At 33.4% G+C, this 15,456-nt stretch overlaps 2 protein-coding genes across 6 annotated transcripts in view; one reads left to right on the forward strand and one right to left on the reverse strand.

Annotated features, from left to right (window-relative positions):
- Positions 1-10,047, forward strand: part of FANCL (Fanconi anemia complementation group L) — a 75,223-nt gene extending 65,176 nt beyond the window's left edge. Inside the window, exons 9-15 of the mRNA XM_011363933.2 lie at positions 3,209-3,359; positions 5,806-5,889; positions 6,335-6,380; positions 6,459-6,540; positions 7,343-7,459; positions 8,552-8,623; positions 8,924-10,047. Of these exons, the coding sequence (XP_011362235.2) occupies positions 3,209-3,359; positions 5,806-5,889; positions 6,335-6,380; positions 6,459-6,540; positions 7,343-7,459; positions 8,552-8,623; positions 8,924-8,959 (588 nt within the window). The 3' untranslated portion in view covers positions 8,960-10,047. The remainder of the gene's footprint in view (positions 1-3,208; positions 3,360-5,805; positions 5,890-6,334; positions 6,381-6,458; positions 6,541-7,342; positions 7,460-8,551; positions 8,624-8,923) is intronic.
- The window catches only part of VRK2 (vaccinia related kinase 2), a 110,525-nt gene continuing 97,755 nt past the window's right edge, over positions 2,687-15,456 (reverse strand). For 2 of the 5 annotated variants that reach the window (XM_023532849.1, XM_011363927.2), the window contains exon 13: positions 9,027-9,314. In XM_023532849.1, coding sequence (XP_023388617.1) covers positions 9,027-9,314 — 288 coding nt within the window. Of the gene's footprint in view, positions 3,324-8,837; positions 9,315-11,798; positions 11,822-15,456 lie in introns of those variants that run through there. The other 3 variants (XM_011363930.2, XM_011363929.2, XM_011363925.2) reach the window with 3 other exon arrangements.

Consider the following 15,456-nt stretch of genomic DNA (forward strand, 5'->3'; position numbering starts at 1 on the left):
TGAATTTTGATATTAATTTTGGTCATATTATAGGATACTTCCTTGGCATTTATTTTTTTCAATTTCAGGGAAGTCAATTGAAAATAAGTTTATGCGTGAATTAATGGACAAAATAAACAGTTGGAGAAAATCTATTAGTTTTTCAAGTAGCTTTCTGATAAAATAGTTTTAATGTCTACTTGCTAAAAGTTCATTATAATTGCTAAGAAAAATGTTTATATCCCACGTTTCACCTTTTTGGACTCTATCTGGACCATAAAAATACTGTATCTACTTCACATGGCTATCTAGTAAAATCTGATAAAGACTTTGAGGGTTTAAATTTCATTTTTTCTTAATTACCAACTGACTTCTGGTTGCAGGGTGGTGGTTTTATTTTTTGCTCTCATTTTCTCTTAAAAAATATATCTTTTCTGCTCAAAATGCAGAGAAGCATTTTAAGCAGAGCTGTGTTTTGGATTTTGTTTATAGTCAAGCACCTGAGAAATGGACAGTGTTTGGGAGTACTTAGTTTTCAAATGAAAGATGCCACTGTGAAAACAATTTATGACTTTTTTTTGGTTAACCTTTCCATGAGTATACAATGAAATAGGTAATTATATATTTTAAATATAAGTATAGATAGAGGAGAGTCAGTTGTATTGATTTTTTTAGACAATAGTCTCTTCAACAAATAGTGTGGGGGAAAAAATGAAATTGGACCCCTTAAAAATTAGCTAAAAATGGATTAAAGACTTAAACTCACGAACCGAAACTGTAAAACTCCAAAAATAAAGGAGGAAAAGCTTCTTGACATCGGTCTTGGCAATGATCTCTTGACTATGACACCAAAAGCACAGGTAACAAAGCAAAAATAGACAAGTGGGACTACAAACTAAAAGCTCTCTGCACAGAAAAGGAAACAATGAAAAAGCCTATGAAATGGGAGAAAATATTTGCAAACCATCCATCTGATAAGGGGTTAATATCCAAAATATATAGAGAACTCCTACAACTTCAATAGCAAAAAAAAAAAAATTAAAAAATTAAAAAATGAACAAAGGACTTCAACAGACATTTCTTCAGAGGAGACATACGAATGGCCAACAAGTATATGAAAAGATGCTCAACATTGTTATCAGGGAAATGCAAATCAAACATAAAACGAGCTCACCTCACATCTGTTAGGATGGCTGTTATAAAAAGAGCAACAAGTATTGGTGAGGATTTGGAGAAATTGGAACCCTTTCAACACTATTGGGAGAGAAAAACGGTGCAGCAACTATGAAAATCAGTATGGAGGTTTCTCAAAAAAACTTAAAAAACATAACTACCATATGATCTAGCAGTCTGACTTCTGGATATATATCCAGAAGAATTAGAATCAGTCTCAAAGAGATAACCTGCACTCCGGTATTCATTGTAGTATTATTCACAATAGCCAAGATAGGAAAAAATCCAAGTGTCCATCAACAAAAGAAAATATGGTATATACAAACCTTTAAAAAATAAAATTCTGCCAATTGCAACAGCATGGATGAATATGGAAGGTAGTGTGCTAATTGAAATAAACTAGTCACAAAAGGACAAATACTGCATGTGAGGAATCTAAGATTCATAGATCCAGAGAAAACCGTAGTGGTTGTCAGAGGCTAGAAGGTGGGGGAAATGGAAATGATGTTCAGTGGGTATAAAGTTTGTTAGAAGAATAGGTTCTAGAGATCTGCTGTACAACATAGCGCTTATAGTTAACAGTACAGTATTGTGCACTTCAAAATTTGAGAGGGTAGCCCGGTCTTATGTTAAGTATTATCAAAAAACCCAAAGAGATACACACTTTGGGAGGTATTCGATATGTCTGTTTCCTTGATTGTGGCAATGGTATGATGGGTGTATGCATATACCCAAACTCCTCAATTTGTACCATTAAATATGTTCAGTTCTTTGTGTAAATTATCCCTCAATTAGCCTATTAAAAAAACCCAACATGATGTCCAGCAGTTGGATTGTTATGTATGCATCTGATGATCAATGACTGTTTTATTATAAATAAGCAAGGAAATTATAGTGTCATATTTGCAGAAAGGTCAGTGCAAATACAGTGTAAATGATGAGCTTATGGGGGGGCTATGATTAAATGAAGAAAATTCAGTAGGTTGTTTTAGTAATCAAGTCAAGACTGCTTACATTCCTGGCTTGGGCAACAGGACAGGTAGTATCCCCTTTCCCAAGGAGAGAAAAAAAAACTCAAACAGTAGGAGTAGGATTTCTCTGTGAAGATAACATCTTTGAGCAATCTGAGTATGATGTGCCTATTAGATAACCATATAGAAATCACCTGTCTATAGATGGCTGATTAGTTCTGGAGTTCTATATCTGGCTAAATTTGGGGAGATCATAGAGAAGATGGTTACTGAAGTATGTAGTAGTAAATATACCCATGGAAAGTATTTTAGTTTACTGTGTAGACATGTCTATGTATGCATATTAAACAATGTTAATTGTATGCTATGATAAAGAAATGCAGTTTTAATCACTAACAGTAACATACAACATAATTTGCAAGCTACTTGTAATGGCAGACTTAATAGAATGATGAGGGTCATCAGTGATTGTCACGTAGTTCAGTTTACTTAAATACTTATTGAACAGCTTTTGCATCTTGTTACTATCATTAAGTGGTAGTATTACAAAGAAAAATCATCACTTTGAGAATTACATTTAAACTTTTATTGTAAACCAGGAAATTATACTATCAGGTTTGCAGAATACAAAAATCAACTTAATTGTAATATGAAAAATGGGTTATAGGTGAGTATGAAAATCCAGGTAAGTGGTTTTAAAAGGGGGATAGGTTCAGGTTTACATTTTAGATGGGGTACTGTGCAGTAAGATAGGTGAAGTCAAGGACGGCAAGTCTGGATGTGGAAATGAGAACTAGGGGATTTATTTTAATGGCATATAATAATGCTAGTGTAAATAGAGTTATCAAGAAATATGTTAAAAATAGAATCAGATCCTATGTTAATTGAAATTAGGTGTAAGAGGAAAACTACAAGGACCACACTTGGTTTCTTGTTTTGGTATCTAAAGAAAGGTGGTGCATTTAGTGAAAGGAAATAAGGTGCATAGTAAAAAAAATTCTAAATCGAGTTGTATGTTAAGTGAAAGATTATCTGCTGTTGATAGTGTTGTACAACTCATTCAGCTTTCACCCGTCTTTTCACAGAGCTCCATAATAAGCATTCATAGTCAGTTTTTGGCAGCACTGGAATCACTGAAGGCCTTCTGGGATGTTATGGATGAAATCGATGAGAAGACTTGGGTACTTGAGCCAGAAAAACCTACACGGAGTGCAACAGCACGCAGAATTGCATTAGGTAGGAAAAAAGAATTGAGCTTTTTTTTTTTTTTTTAAATATTTGTTTGATTATATTTTATATTAGGAAATGAATCTAAAGACGACATCAGACTGTTAGATGACACTTTTCTGCATGAAGTTAACTATTTTTGGGATGAACTGCAATTAGTATATATTTAAATATTTCAAGTAAAAAGGACAAGTACTGAGGTGTTTCATTATAAAAGGTGACGATCCAATGGAAGTAGTATTCAGAGAGTGTTTAATGAGCTTTTAATTAGTACAGAAACAGTGGAGCAGATTTTTCAAAACATACGTTAGGAAGAATTGTTAGAAATAATGAAGTCTTCATCCATGAAACTAGAAAAGATTCATGTGAACAAATCTGGTAATATTTTTTGGCAAAAATATAAAGGATAAAAGAATCTGAAGTGGGCCATGCATTGAAAGAGTAAACAAAACGCACAAAGTAACTGAATATATTGGAAGTATTTTCTTCATTATAAGAAAATGTTATATAACCATAAGTATCATCCTTTAAATATTACCACATTCTCTTTACTATAAAATTGTTTTATGTACTTTTATTATGAGCAAGTTTTTGACTTGAGATTTTATTTTAGGATACATAACTCCAAATTAAAGAAGTTAATTTTTTATAGTCACTCTTCACTTCCAGTTGTTTTTATATCTTTTTTTTTTTAATTTATTTTTTATGGTGACATTGGTTAACAAAACCCAATGTTTCAGCTGTACATTTTAACAATAAGGCATATATATATTTACATTGTGCATTCACCTCCCATAGTTAATTTCTTTGTCACCACATATTTGACCCCGTTTACTCCATCTCCTTCCCCCTTCCCCGCCCCTCTGGTAACCAGACTCTCAAGATTTTAGATGTTTGAAACTATATTTGTTCACACTAACTACTGTAGTTAAATGGTTGGAAGATACTTATTTATATCTTTCCTCCCTTTTTTCCTAGCCCAAATAGATATGTTAAGTTATATATTCCAAAGGACATTTGGAAATTCTGGTATGAATCATTTCCCACTTCGCAATTTTTATAGTTTCTACCCAAGCAAAATAGATTATTTGAGGAGAAAGAAGAAACATGCTATGAGAAGAGGAAGGTATAATTGTGTAGCAGTTCTACAAATGATGTTGTTACTTACCAGTTTGTTAAAGTCTAACACTATTTAATTTGGAATAATTAACCAAATTTTGGTATATTTTTGAACAAGCAGATATTAAGAATAAAAATATTTTCTTCAAAGAAATGTAATTTCACGGCCCCATTAAAATATTATTGTGATTAAATATATCTTGTATTATATTTCTCATTGTTTAGCATAAACTACCTGGTTTTTAATTCACACTGTTTACCTTTTAGCTCCCCGCCCCCCTTTTTTCCCCCTTTTAGCCATTGAGTTGCATTTTTAGGACCAAGTTTTTAGCAAATTTATTGAAAAATTAGTTAATATAGAGCCATTGTTGTGAAAGTACTTTCTGGAGTCATTAGCAGATGACATTGCTAAAGGCCAATACGGAATTTGTGTTCATGATATAGAATGCATTAACAAATGAGATTTTAAGTTATTATGTATTTTTTTCTCATTGAATGACTTGTCATTTATTTTACTTTACATTTATTTAAGGCTATTTGCCAGATCTGTAATAATTGTATTTATATGGTTGCCAATCTTAGCCAAAGGCTTATACTCTAGAATATAGAATTTATCGAGACATTTTTACTATAAAAATGAAATTCAAATTGACCTTAATTACACTATGCATCTTCAAAAAATAGTAAAATTTCAGAAATTTGTATGACAGTAGAGTTAAAATTTATAAAAGAATCCAGTGCAAAGTAGAAATAGCTTTCTCTTAGATTCTGCACGCAAGGTTAGTTTTTGTTATTAAATGAAGTTTCTAATTTAACAAGAATTGAACCTGTTGTTAACATATAGGGGAAAACTACATGGAACTAAAGAATTATAAAAACTTCATAAAACTGAGATCTTAAGGATGTTTTTACCACTTATTGTATTTCTAATCTTTATATGTTTGACCATAGTTCTATTACTTTTCAAGAAAGTCTTGAAAAGTAATGTCAACATTTCTTAAACTTGTGCTTTTTTATATTAAAGATTTTTATCATTCCATAGAACTTTTTAATGTAAACTTTGATAGAATTGATGATTCCAATCTAAATTAATTATGTTAACTTATGTATTGACTGTTTTTTGAAATTTAGGATCCCCAAATCTTAAGGCATAGTCATAATTTCAAAATTTACTTTTTAACTATAATATAGTGATATATTTCTTTATAAAAAATTTATAAACATTTAGTTACTCTTTCCTTGTGTATATAATGAAATAAGTACCCAGCCAGATACTCTTTTATTTTTTGTTAGATAAACTGTTCTACTTCTAAAAAGCTTAATATTTTTATTTTAGGGAATAATTCTTCAATAAATATAGAGGTAGACCCCAGGCATCCTACTATGCTTCCCGAGTGCTGCTTTCTTGGAGCTGATCATGGTATGCAATCTCAGATTAAAATGTTTTAGCAGAACCATAAAATCCTTGTCTACCACTGTTAAAATATTCTAAAATATTAATGGTAATTATTTTAAGTGAAAATGTCTCATCATTTTGAACTGTGTATTTTTTTTAATATGATTTAGAATTTCTAATCAAGTAGTTTAAACAAATTCTATAGTTAACAATACTGTATTGTATATTTGAAAGTTGCCAAGAAAGCAGATCTTAAGAGTTCTCATCACAAGAAAAAAAATTATCTATGTGTGGTGATAGGTATTAACTAAACTTGTGGTAATCATTTTTCAATATATACATATACCAAATCTAAAAGTAACAGTGCTGTATGTTAATTTTAAAGAAATTCTGTGCCAAATGTGGTTTTACAAAATGAGAATGGCAAACTCTAAATTAAACTTTTTTTTTTTAATTTAAATATCTGAAGTGGTGAAACCCCTGGGAATTAAGCTGAGCAGAAACATACACTTGTGGTAGGTATCTTTGCAGTAGAATTGTTACTTTTCTAGGATTTTACTAATTTAATAACAACTTTTTTTTCATGCTTTCAGGGATCCAGAAAACAGTCTGTTACAAAATTTGAAAGATGTTTTAGAAATTGATTTTCCAGCTCGTGCTATCCTGGAGAAATCTGTAAGTTTTTTCAGTGCTTTGATATTCCATACAGGTTGCATAATGAAAGTTAGATGTTCTTTTAGGCACCAGAGAAATATGAGGCTGAAAAAGTGAGGGAACTGGAAGATTATAACAGATTTCTGAACTGCGGGCAACAGCTGCATCAAAGAACCTGTTAACCTTAGACTGGTGGTTGTAAGTGTACTTCTTTCATGGTCTTCATAGCAGAAAAATGATTAATGAAAGACATCTTTATTATTAAAAATAGGGGTAAAGGTCCAAAGTAGCTAATGAGATATTTGGATTTTCTATACTACCTGCTTATGGATGACTGAAATAAAGTTCTAATTAGCTTGATATAAGTGTTTGTGAGGGATGGCAGTAAGGTTTCTCAAAATTGAATAAACACTACTATGTTGCAAAATTAAACAACTGTTGACAGTGTTAAGGTGTAGACTATTAAAGTGCTGAGGATGTTTTCGTATTTTTCCTTTAGTTACAGAATATTGAGGTTTAGATAGCAATCACTACCCAATACCAGTTCTTATCTTTACATACTACTGTGACAGTATGCTGATGTACCAGATGGGAATATTAGTCAAGCCCAAACATCCTGTGAGCCAAAAATAGAATGTTTCTTGTGTATCTTTGTATATAATTTACCAGATGAAAAAGGAAGCACTCTCATACAAATAGCCGTGATGATTTTCTATTATAATAGTTACCTTATAGAAATTATAAAAGTTTAATATTATCTTTACCATATTATGCATTGTCTCACCTTCGTTTTAAACACATATGCTTATATTTCCTTTTGAAGGATTTTTCTATGGATTGTGGAATTTGTTATGCCTATCAACTTGATGGTGCCATTCCTGATCAAGTGTGTGATAATTCCCAGTGCGGACAGCCTTTCCATCAAATATGCTTATATGAGGTAAAATGAACATCAGCAAGACTTTTTTTCAGCTAACACAACATAGGAAGTATGCGTATTTGGCTTAAGAGTCTAAAATATGTTTGACTATGATCTCTTCTTTTGCATTAGCTCCTATATTACTAGTTCATTCCAGATGTCCATGTCTTCATCATGGTTTCTCATGGGTAAAGAAATGTCCTAACCAAGAACAGGGAAATACATTCATGGACTGCTTATTGACCTTTACCCCTATTTTTAATTTTGATGCTACGTTGGAATCTTTCAGTAAATACCACCACTGTAGATTCATCCAAGTGGGAGTAGTGGTGGCAACAAGGTAAAGGGAACTAGCCTGATGGAATATGTTACTTTTAAGTCTGCTTTCAGTCCTTTCTGCAGTCATTTGCTCTCTATAGCATACATCTTAGGGCACAGTTGACATATGATAAGCTATATGTGCAGCTGTATAATGTTTTTATTTTTCAGCATCTTAATATCACTACCTGATTTTTGTGATTAGACATAGCAGTTGGTGCTATCTCCCTTATCTTTAATAAGGGAGAACTGAGGTAGAGATGTCAGTTCACCTTATATAAAATAACAGGTCTAATTATAGGGAACATGTGCTGTCTTTTGTAATAACATTCAATTTTTAAAAAACTGCCTTGTGCTTATAATTAATAGTTAAGAATCCACTATTGGTGATTAAAATGTAAATTTTTAAGAGCCTATGGTATTTTTTATAGGAGAAGTTTTTAATTTGTATTAATGGAATTAGGGTTAGCTCTGTGAACCCCCGAGACCTAGATGCATTTTTCTGTATTTGTTTTAGGGGTAGAAAAGGTGAATAATTTTCGTCAAATTCTTATGGTGGCCTTTAATTTGGTTATAAACCAATGTGTATAGACCTGGAAATCCATGCTGGTTTCCCCTTAATATTCAGCTCAAGAAATGTTCCCTCTTACTCTTTCTTGCAAAAGAAAATTAAGAAGGTAAATCTTCTGGAGTAAAAGTATAATATACTCAAAAAGAAAGGAAATGATTTCTGGGGTATCTACAATTTGTAATCATTCTAACTGCTCCTTTTCTCTTTTTTAAAAATATCTTCAGTGGTTGAGAGGACTAATGACTAGTAGACAGAGTTTTAACATCATATTTGGTGAATGTCCATATTGTAGTAAGGTAAGCAAATTATCACATTTCATGTCTTTATGCGTTTTCTAAGATTATATAGTATATCAGCTTATCTAAAAATTTTTGACATGTTACTTAAAAAAAAGTTTCTGTAAGATAAATTTTCCATCAGTAATTTTAAAATTCTTCCTTTGATCAAAAAGAGAACACTTTAGAATTACCCCTTTTTTAGATTTCCTAAGTGATCTGAAATTCAGAAAAGTATTTTCCAAACTGTATCATACCATTTTTAGCATAAAGCATGTTTTAGAATGTTCATAAACTTTGTATGTATTCTCTTTTTATAAGCCAATTACCTTGAAAATGTCTGGGAGGAAGCCCTGAAATAAGAATGTAACGTTTCTGTGAAGAACTGGTGACTTTAAAAATTATCAAAAGGATTTTGTTATCTTCAGAGAAAATATAAAGCAAGACATATTAACATCAAAAGAAAAAGAATGGTGAAGCCATAATAACACACATCTGCCTTTGTGTCTCCATGAAGAGTAAACTGGGAAATTGGAAACCAAAATCCTGTAGAACTTTCTGTGACTTCCATACCAGCTGTAGAAGTGCTTGTGTACCAGGATGGACATTTTGACTTGTTGAATATGTCTGGACTGGTAAAATCTTGATGGGGTTCATAAAATGAATTTGGGGACTGTATACAGCTTGATTTTTGTCTTCTCCTTATGCTTCCCTATGGGAAAATACATATATAGTACATTAGATTTTGTTATCTAATTATTTACTTTGTATATTCCATAAGAATGTTAAATAAGTTTTTGTGCTTATTTTTCCTGAAAAGTTATTTTAGGAATTTATAAAGTACTTACCAGCATCAAACGGTCAAATCTGGTAAATTTGGTTCTTTTAAGTGAGCCATCTCTTAATTTTTAATCCAAAAATAATATGAAAACTGAATTTTCTTGGCAAGACAAATGAGATTTAACTTTAGGGTTATAAGGTAGTTATAATTAAAAAACTTTTTGGTCATTAACCCATTTCTCGTTTAGGAAAAAAATGCAACTTGCTGCCAGCGTTAATTTTATATAAACATGCTCTATGAGAATGAAGCAAATCTGACTGGTTTTCAGTGTGAAAGTAAAACACTGAAACTGTTCTTGGAGTTATGTCTAAACCACTTGCTGTTAATTGTAACGTAACAGAAATGGATACATAAATCAGATTGATCAAATGAATCTTAGGCTACCAACGGTTCAAGAATGATGTTAACATCATGTACAAGAATGCTACATTTTCTAGGATTTGACATGTTTAGTAATGAAGAATTACTATATTTTGTGAATGGAAATACCACTACTAAAACCAGAATGCTGTAAATAGAATGATGTCATTTGTTTCCAAAGACTATTCATATACTAGAGCAATGCAGAAATAATAATAAAGGCAAGCCATTTTGTGGCAAACTACGGTGGTAAGGTTAGGACTGTAATCTGTGAGTTATTTCAGGGTAAATGGGTTAATGTAGTTCTAGGGGAGCAAGATACCTGCATGCCCAGAGTGGCCTCGGCTGGCAGCCAGCCTCCTGCCTGGGATCTGGAGGGTAATATCTTCCAACAACAGACTCAAGAAGACAACTGGTTTTTAAAAAAATCCTTATTTGTCCAGAAAGTTGATCTAGGAAAACATTCTTGCTCTTATCTCCTAGCCAAAAAGGAAAGCAGTCTATACAAATTAACACCGGAATGTGTAGAAGCATACAAAAAAAATTTGTCAAGAGGTGTGGCCAAAGATTTCAGAGATGAACATTACCTTTGTACTTTGGTGGGGACTTGGAACATGTGGTGTTCCAAGAATTAGGCTCTCCAGCCTTCATGAAGGTCACAAAATCAGAAATTTGTGGAATCCCATAAGGCAAGAAGCAACATGCCTCTCTAGGAAGAATCAGCTACTATTAGAATTCAGTTTCTGGAATGACTCTGTCTCAATGATCAGGACCTAATCCATATCAATTCAGATTGTAGCAACTCCAGCCAGGAACTATGACTGCATGAGGCAATTACTGTTTAAGCTGCAAAATACCAATTTTTCCCCAAAATGATCTACAGATTCAGCACAATCAAAATCCCAGCAAGCTTTGGAAATGCAAAGGTCCAAAAAGTGCTAAAACAACCTTGAAAAAGAAGAAAGTTGGAGGGCTCACACTTCTAGAAGGATCAAGACGGTATGGTACTGGCATAAGAACAGGCATGCAGAACAGTGGAATAGAACTGCAAGTCTAGGAATACACTCACATTAAACCAGTTGGTTTCTGACAAATGCATCAAGGCAACTCATTGGGGACAGATAATCTTTAACAAAAGTGCTGAGATTTCCTTGCCAAAAGATGAATTTGGACCCCTCATATTATATATTGACCTAAAATGAATTTTACACCTAAATATAAACGCTGGAATATAAAACTTTTAGAATAAACGGGAAGGAGAAAATCTTTGTGACCTAATGTTAAGCAAAGAGTTCACAGCTGTAATACCAAAATCAAGATCCACAAAAGAAAAAAATTGATAAATTCAGCAAAATTAAAGACTTGTAATTTAAAAGGTATCATTTCAAAGTCACAGACTGGGAGAAAATTTTACAAATTATATATCTGATAAAGGCTTGTATCTAGGATATATACTCTTAGAACTCAATAAAGTCAAATAAATGGGCAATTTAAAAAATGGGCCAATGCCACAAAATAGACAATTCTCCAAAGATATACAAATGACCATAAAGCTTATAAAAAGATGCTCGGCATTACTAATGGTAAGAGAAATCCAAAATCAAAACCACAATGAGATGTCATCTTACACCCTTTAGGATGGCTATTATCAAAAGAACAGAAAATAAGTTTGGTGAAGATACGGAGAAATTGGAACCTTTGTGTACTGCTGGTAGGAATATAAAATGGTACAGTCATTATAGAAAATAATACAAAGGTTCCTCAAAACATTAAAAATAGAATTACCATATGATCCAGCAATCCCACTTTTGAGTATACATTCAAAAGAACTGAAAGCATCTCAAAGAGATACTTGCACACTGCAGCATTTTTTACAATAGCCAAGATATGGAAGCAACCTAAGTGTCCATTGAAAGATGAAAGATAAATGAGTAAAGATGTGGTACATATATACAATGTGATATTACTCAGCCATAAAAAGAAATGAAATCTTACCATTTGTGACAACATGGATGGACCTAGAGGGTATAATACGAAGTAAAATAAGTCAGAGAAACAACATATAATTTCACTTACATGTGGCATCTAAAGAACTAAACAAACAGACATAGATATGGAGAATAAACTGCTGGATGTCAGATAGGAGGAGGGCTGGCTGGGTGAAAAAGGGTATAGGAATTAAGAAGTACAAATTGGTAGTTATAAAACAGTCATGGGGATGTAAAGTACAGCATAGGGAATATATCAATAATACTGTAATAACTGTGTAGTGCTAGGTGGGTACTAATCGGGATCGCTTCATAAATTACATAAATGTCTAACCACAGTACTATACTCTGAAACTAACATAATAATGGATGTCAACTGTAATGTGAAAAAAATTTTTAAGTGTGTGTTTCATTGGCTAGCTGTCTGTTTTGTGGATAAAGTTTTATTGGAACACAGCCACACTCATTTGTTTATGATTGTCTATGGCTACTTTTACACTACAGCAGAGATGAATTGTTCTGACAGTGACTGGACCATAAACCTAAAATATTTTACTATCTGGTCCTTTAAGAAAAAGTTTGCTGGCCCCTGGTTTATAGAATGTTTTTTCAAACATTAGAAAGCATTCAAATCATTTTCGGATCTTAAGATTCAGATCTCATTCAAAAGGTCTGATGTGAAACCTTAGATTCTGTGTTTCTAAGAAGCTCTAGGTGATGCCAGTGCAGCTGGCTGTCATGGCACACTTTGAGTAGCATGGGCTTAAGGTATATAATAATCTATGTTGCTAGAGCTAGTTCTTAACCTGGAGAAATTTTGCCCCATAGGAACATTTAGCAATTTCTGGAGACTTTTTGTGTTGTAACAACTGGGAGGACATAGTATTGGCATCTATTGGATAAAGGCCAGGATGGTATCCTACAAAATACAGGACAGGCAGTTAAAACAAATAAGCCAGCCCAATGTGCCAACAGTGATGCTATCAGGAAACCCTGCATTATAAGCAGTGAACAGCCTTGAATGCACATTAGAATCAATTAGGAAGCTATGAAAAATGTGAACACCCCTTCTACTTCTGGCTGTAACAGGTATAAGACCTCACTTCCTGCCATGAAAACCCATGAAATAAATACAATAATAAAAGCAGGCAAAATATACATAGCAATTTATCAGGCAGAGAAAACAAACAAGGCTGTGATTCTTGAGGAAAGGAAAACACAGACCCCAGAAAGGCTACAATTCACGATGATACTCACTTGAGACCAGCCCCCAAAAGTTTAAACAGAATTCAGCACATGATCAAGTTGAACCACCAATAAATTAACTGCCCACCAGGACAAAACACTCTTTAAAGGAATATAATAAAATCTGAATTTCAAGAACTTAACATCCACAGTGTTCAACATACAATAAAACTTTACTACTCATAAGCAGGAAAATGTTACCCATAACTAGGAGAAAAAACAATAAAAATAGACTCAGATGTTACCCAGATGGTAGAATTATCAAATAAGAACAATAAAACATCTATATAAATATGTTCAAGGACTTAGAGAAAAAGTTAAACATAATTAGTGAACAGATGGACTCTCAACAGAAAAATGGAAAATATAATGCACTTCTAGAACTAAAAAGTACAATCTATGAAATGAAAAATTCACTGGACAGGTTTAATAGCTAATCTGACAGCCAACAAGAGGCCCAGCAAAAGAATATCCAATCTGAAGTACAGCAAGATAAAAGACTAATCTGAAAAATGAACAGAGCCTCAGTTATGGTAGAAAAGGTAAGGCATTCTAACTTGCATGTATTTGGATCTTAGAGGGATTAAAGCAGGAAACAAATCATAGCTGAAACTTTTCCACTTTGATGACAAATAACTCAGATAAAAGAAGCTCAATGAACCAAAAAGCAAGACAACCATCCCTAGAAAACCAGAGATTAAAAAGCACATCTTAAAAGCAGCTAGAAGGGAGATACATTATTATATACAGGGTCAATGAAAATAATTGCTAACATTCTCATCATTAAAAACACACCCAAGAAGATAGGGAAGCAACATCTTAAAAGTCCAGAACAAAAAATTCCACACCCAATGAGGCCTGCAGAATGAAGGTGAGGGACATCTTATTAACAGGCAAGCCAGAATAACAACATTCTACTCTATTCCTCTTCCTAACTACATCTAAAGACTGGACAAAAACGAATAGAACATTCTGAAATTGTAGAATAGAAGGCAGACTGGATAGGCACCTCAGGATTTGCGAAATGACCCAGCCATGAGTCTCTCATTGCCAAGCCCTCTTCTTTTTGGTTCATCCTATGTATCCCAGCCTAGGCCATAAAGCAGCCTACAGTCTGAAAACAATATGCACAGACAATAAAAGGTCCAAAGGTCTACAGGACAGATTGACTATACCTGTTGTACTCTAGGTGAAACCATAAAAGAAGCTGCACGTCTCCTTCCCACCACGTGCTGGTGGTCAAGTATCACCACCCTGTACTAGCCAGGGAGCACATCTATCCTCCCAACTAAGCACTGAGGAGACTAGAGTGGAGCCCTGTCAACCATCCCAACACTAAAAAGGCAGTATCCTGTCTCACTGGGTGTTACGGCAATTATGAGAGAGGTGGCACCCCTCCCTCCCTACCAGGTACTTATTATAGGGACTACCGCGCAGAGCCTTGTAAACTGTCCTTCTCTGCACGAACAGGCAGAAGCAATGCCTCCTGCAGCAGACCAGACACTGTGGAGACCGAGGGGTAGAGTCCTACTGACCATGCCTGCCTTGCATTAAGCAAAGAGCAAAGAGACAGCAACTTTCAAACACTGGGGAGGATCCCTACTGACCATCACTGCCGTGTGCTAATAAGCAAATGACAGCAAAAGAGGCAATAGCCCACACCCTCCTAACTAGAAAACTCTCCTCTCAGTAATTAGTAGAACTACTAGAGAAAATTAGCAAGGCTATAGAAGAAACTGATGATACCACAAACCAATGAGATCTGATATATAGGACTCCACCACAAAACAAGGGAAATACGTGTTCTTTTCAACTGTAACTGCAACATTCACCGAGAGATCATTATCCTGGGTCATAAAATAAACCTTAAATTTAAAACAAAATTATACAAAGTATGTTCTCAGACAATAATATAAATTATAAATCGATAACAGAAATCTTCAAATACTTAGAAATGAAACAACACACTTCTGATAGCCAGGGCATCACAAAAAATGTCTCAAGTACAAAATGTCTCGAACTATACAAAATAAAAATACAATATGTAAGCATTCATGGGATGCAGTTAAAATGGGGCTTAGCAAGACATTTATAACATTAAATGTTCATATTATAAAAAAGTGAAGGGCTGAGATCAATAGCTTAACTTACCTAAACTAGAAAAAGGAAAATAAATCAAAATCAAGCTGAAGGAAAGAATAAGGAAATCTCCAAGCACTTGAAAATTTAAAAGCACTTTTATGAATAGGTCTAAGAAACCCATGAGAAACTTAAAAATATATTGAACTGAATGAAAATATCAAAATACGTGGGACACGGATAACACTATCTAGAAAGGAAATCTATAATACTAAATACTTATATTGGAAAAGAAAAGTCTCAGTTCAATAACTGAGACTTAAGTCTCTACCTCAAGAAAC

Source organism: Pteropus vampyrus, unplaced genomic scaffold (genome assembly GCF_000151845.1).
Source record: "Pteropus vampyrus isolate Shadow unplaced genomic scaffold, Pvam_2.0 Scaffold91, whole genome shotgun sequence".
Classification (NCBI taxonomy): Eukaryota; Metazoa; Chordata; class Mammalia; order Chiroptera; family Pteropodidae; genus Pteropus; species Pteropus vampyrus.